General features: G+C 61.2%; 1 protein-coding gene across 1 annotated transcript in view; it reads right to left on the bottom strand.

Annotated features, from left to right (window-relative positions):
* Positions 1 to 5: 5 nt before the first annotated feature.
* SEMA4C (sema domain, immunoglobulin domain (Ig), transmembrane domain (TM) and short cytoplasmic domain, (semaphorin) 4C) overlaps positions 6 to 1,684 on the bottom strand; it is a gene marked incomplete at its 3' end in the record, with an annotated part of 8,964 nt that continues 7,285 nt past the window's right edge. Inside the window, exons 12-15 of the mRNA XM_010829854.1 lie at positions 1,448 to 1,560; positions 316 to 473; positions 156 to 226; positions 6 to 28 (exon numbers count right to left, since the gene is read on the bottom strand). Of these exons, the coding sequence (XP_010828156.1) occupies positions 6 to 28; positions 156 to 226; positions 316 to 473; positions 1,448 to 1,560 (365 nt within the window). The remainder of the gene's footprint in view (positions 29 to 155; positions 227 to 315; positions 474 to 1,447; positions 1,561 to 1,684) is intronic.

Genomic DNA, 1,684 nt, shown 5'->3' on the forward strand with positions numbered 1-1,684 from the left:
ACCGTGATGTTTTTGGGTGTGAGCCTGACTGTAGCGGCAGAGAAAATGAGAGTCAGTGGGTGCAAGACGCCCAGGCCAAGGGGGGACAATGACACCCAGGTTCTGGCCCCCCGAGGCCCGTACACCCTACAAGGAGGACTAAGACAACAGCTCACCTTTCTTACTGCCCCGGAAATTACAGATGCTTGAGGTATCCGAGACCGTCACGTGCTGGATCAGCAGGGACCTGGTGGGGGGAGAGGGATCCATCAGCGTCCCAGGTCCTGCCACCCTCCTCTCCCCGCTGGTCCCCGCACACGCAGAAGCCCCCCTCACCCGGAGTGACCGCCCACGGCCACGCAGCGGCTGCTGTTGGCGTTCCAGGCACAGTAGGGGTCCCGGGCGAGCACACAGTCGGCACAGGAGCGGTACTTCATGCAGTCGGCTGGGGGCAGCTGCACCAGCTGGGAGCGGGAGCCCGCGAAGAGCAGCTTCTGCCAGAGAAGCACAGGAGGGAGACTGAGCCAGGTCCGGACACGGCCCGGGCGGGGGCTCGGATGACTGCCAGGGCGCCGGGGCCCAAAGCAGGAAGTGGGCTGTGCTCGCGTCCCAAAGCGGGAAATCTGAGGGCTGGGAAGGCACAGAGGGCTTACTATAAGCCAGGAGCAATCCTAAGCCCCTTACGGCCGTGACCTTGTTAGAAACAAACAGCAGACCTGGGAGGCTGAGAAGTATCCTTGTGCCTGCTCACTCACACCCATGTACACACATTCTCACACTCACACAAACCCACTCACACACACTCACAGTCCCCCCACACACAAGCGCACACACATACTCTTACACTCACACACACTCACTCTCACATACACTCTCTCTCTCTCTCTCTCTCACACACGCACGGCTCCAGAATAGTATAAATAGCGCAGGAAGTTCAGTTTCCGCAGATCCCGTCAGCCTCACAATAGCACCAGCAAAGCATAAGGCATTTTCCTCTGTTTCAATGGAGATCGCCAATCTGTGTGTTGCTGCAACTACAGGCTTTCTTTCTGCCATGGTTCCACGTTCTGGGGAACAACCCGAGCCTCCAGAGTTGGGAAAAGCCAAGCATGTGAAAGTGCCACAGACACGCGGGAAGAGAGTGGATGGGGGAGGGAAGCTTCGAGTGGCACTTCAGGGAACTGCTGACTACGCTGGGGGCCGGGGCTGGCAGGCAAGGAGGCATCACGCGGGCGTCAGGAGCCACAGTGGCACAAGGCCGGGCGGGCGGCGGCACAGTCCCCTCAAGGGGCCCAAAAACAGCTGACAAGCGCCGTCAGGACCAGGCTGTATAGAAGATAGGGCGCCCGCAGAGTGCAGATTCCACGAGCGTTCTCGCTTCCCTCTCTGGCATCTCCCCGCCCCTGGACTGGCCAGGCACACGACTGGGGGCCATGCGGGGACACGGTGGGTGGGGCCTGATGGCTACCTTGCTCCGGGACAGGACCAGGCTCTCCACAGGCTCCTGGTCAAACAGCTGCAGCTCCTCAATCAGGTGAACCCAGGGCCCCAGGCTCACGGCCTTGAGCAGCCAGCCGTCTCCTGCAGGGGTTGGGGGGAACAGGTGTCAAGAAAAGGGCAGGAGGGTCCCGGGGTGGGGCTGTCTCTGGATCTCCCTGCTTCGGGCACACAGGCCTTCGCCTAGCCCCCAGCTGCCACGCCCGTA

Source organism: Bison bison, unplaced genomic scaffold (assembly GCF_000754665.1).
Source record: "Bison bison bison isolate TAMUID 2011002044 unplaced genomic scaffold, Bison_UMD1.0 scf7180017864508, whole genome shotgun sequence".
Taxonomy (NCBI): Eukaryota; Metazoa; Chordata; class Mammalia; order Artiodactyla; family Bovidae; genus Bison; species Bison bison.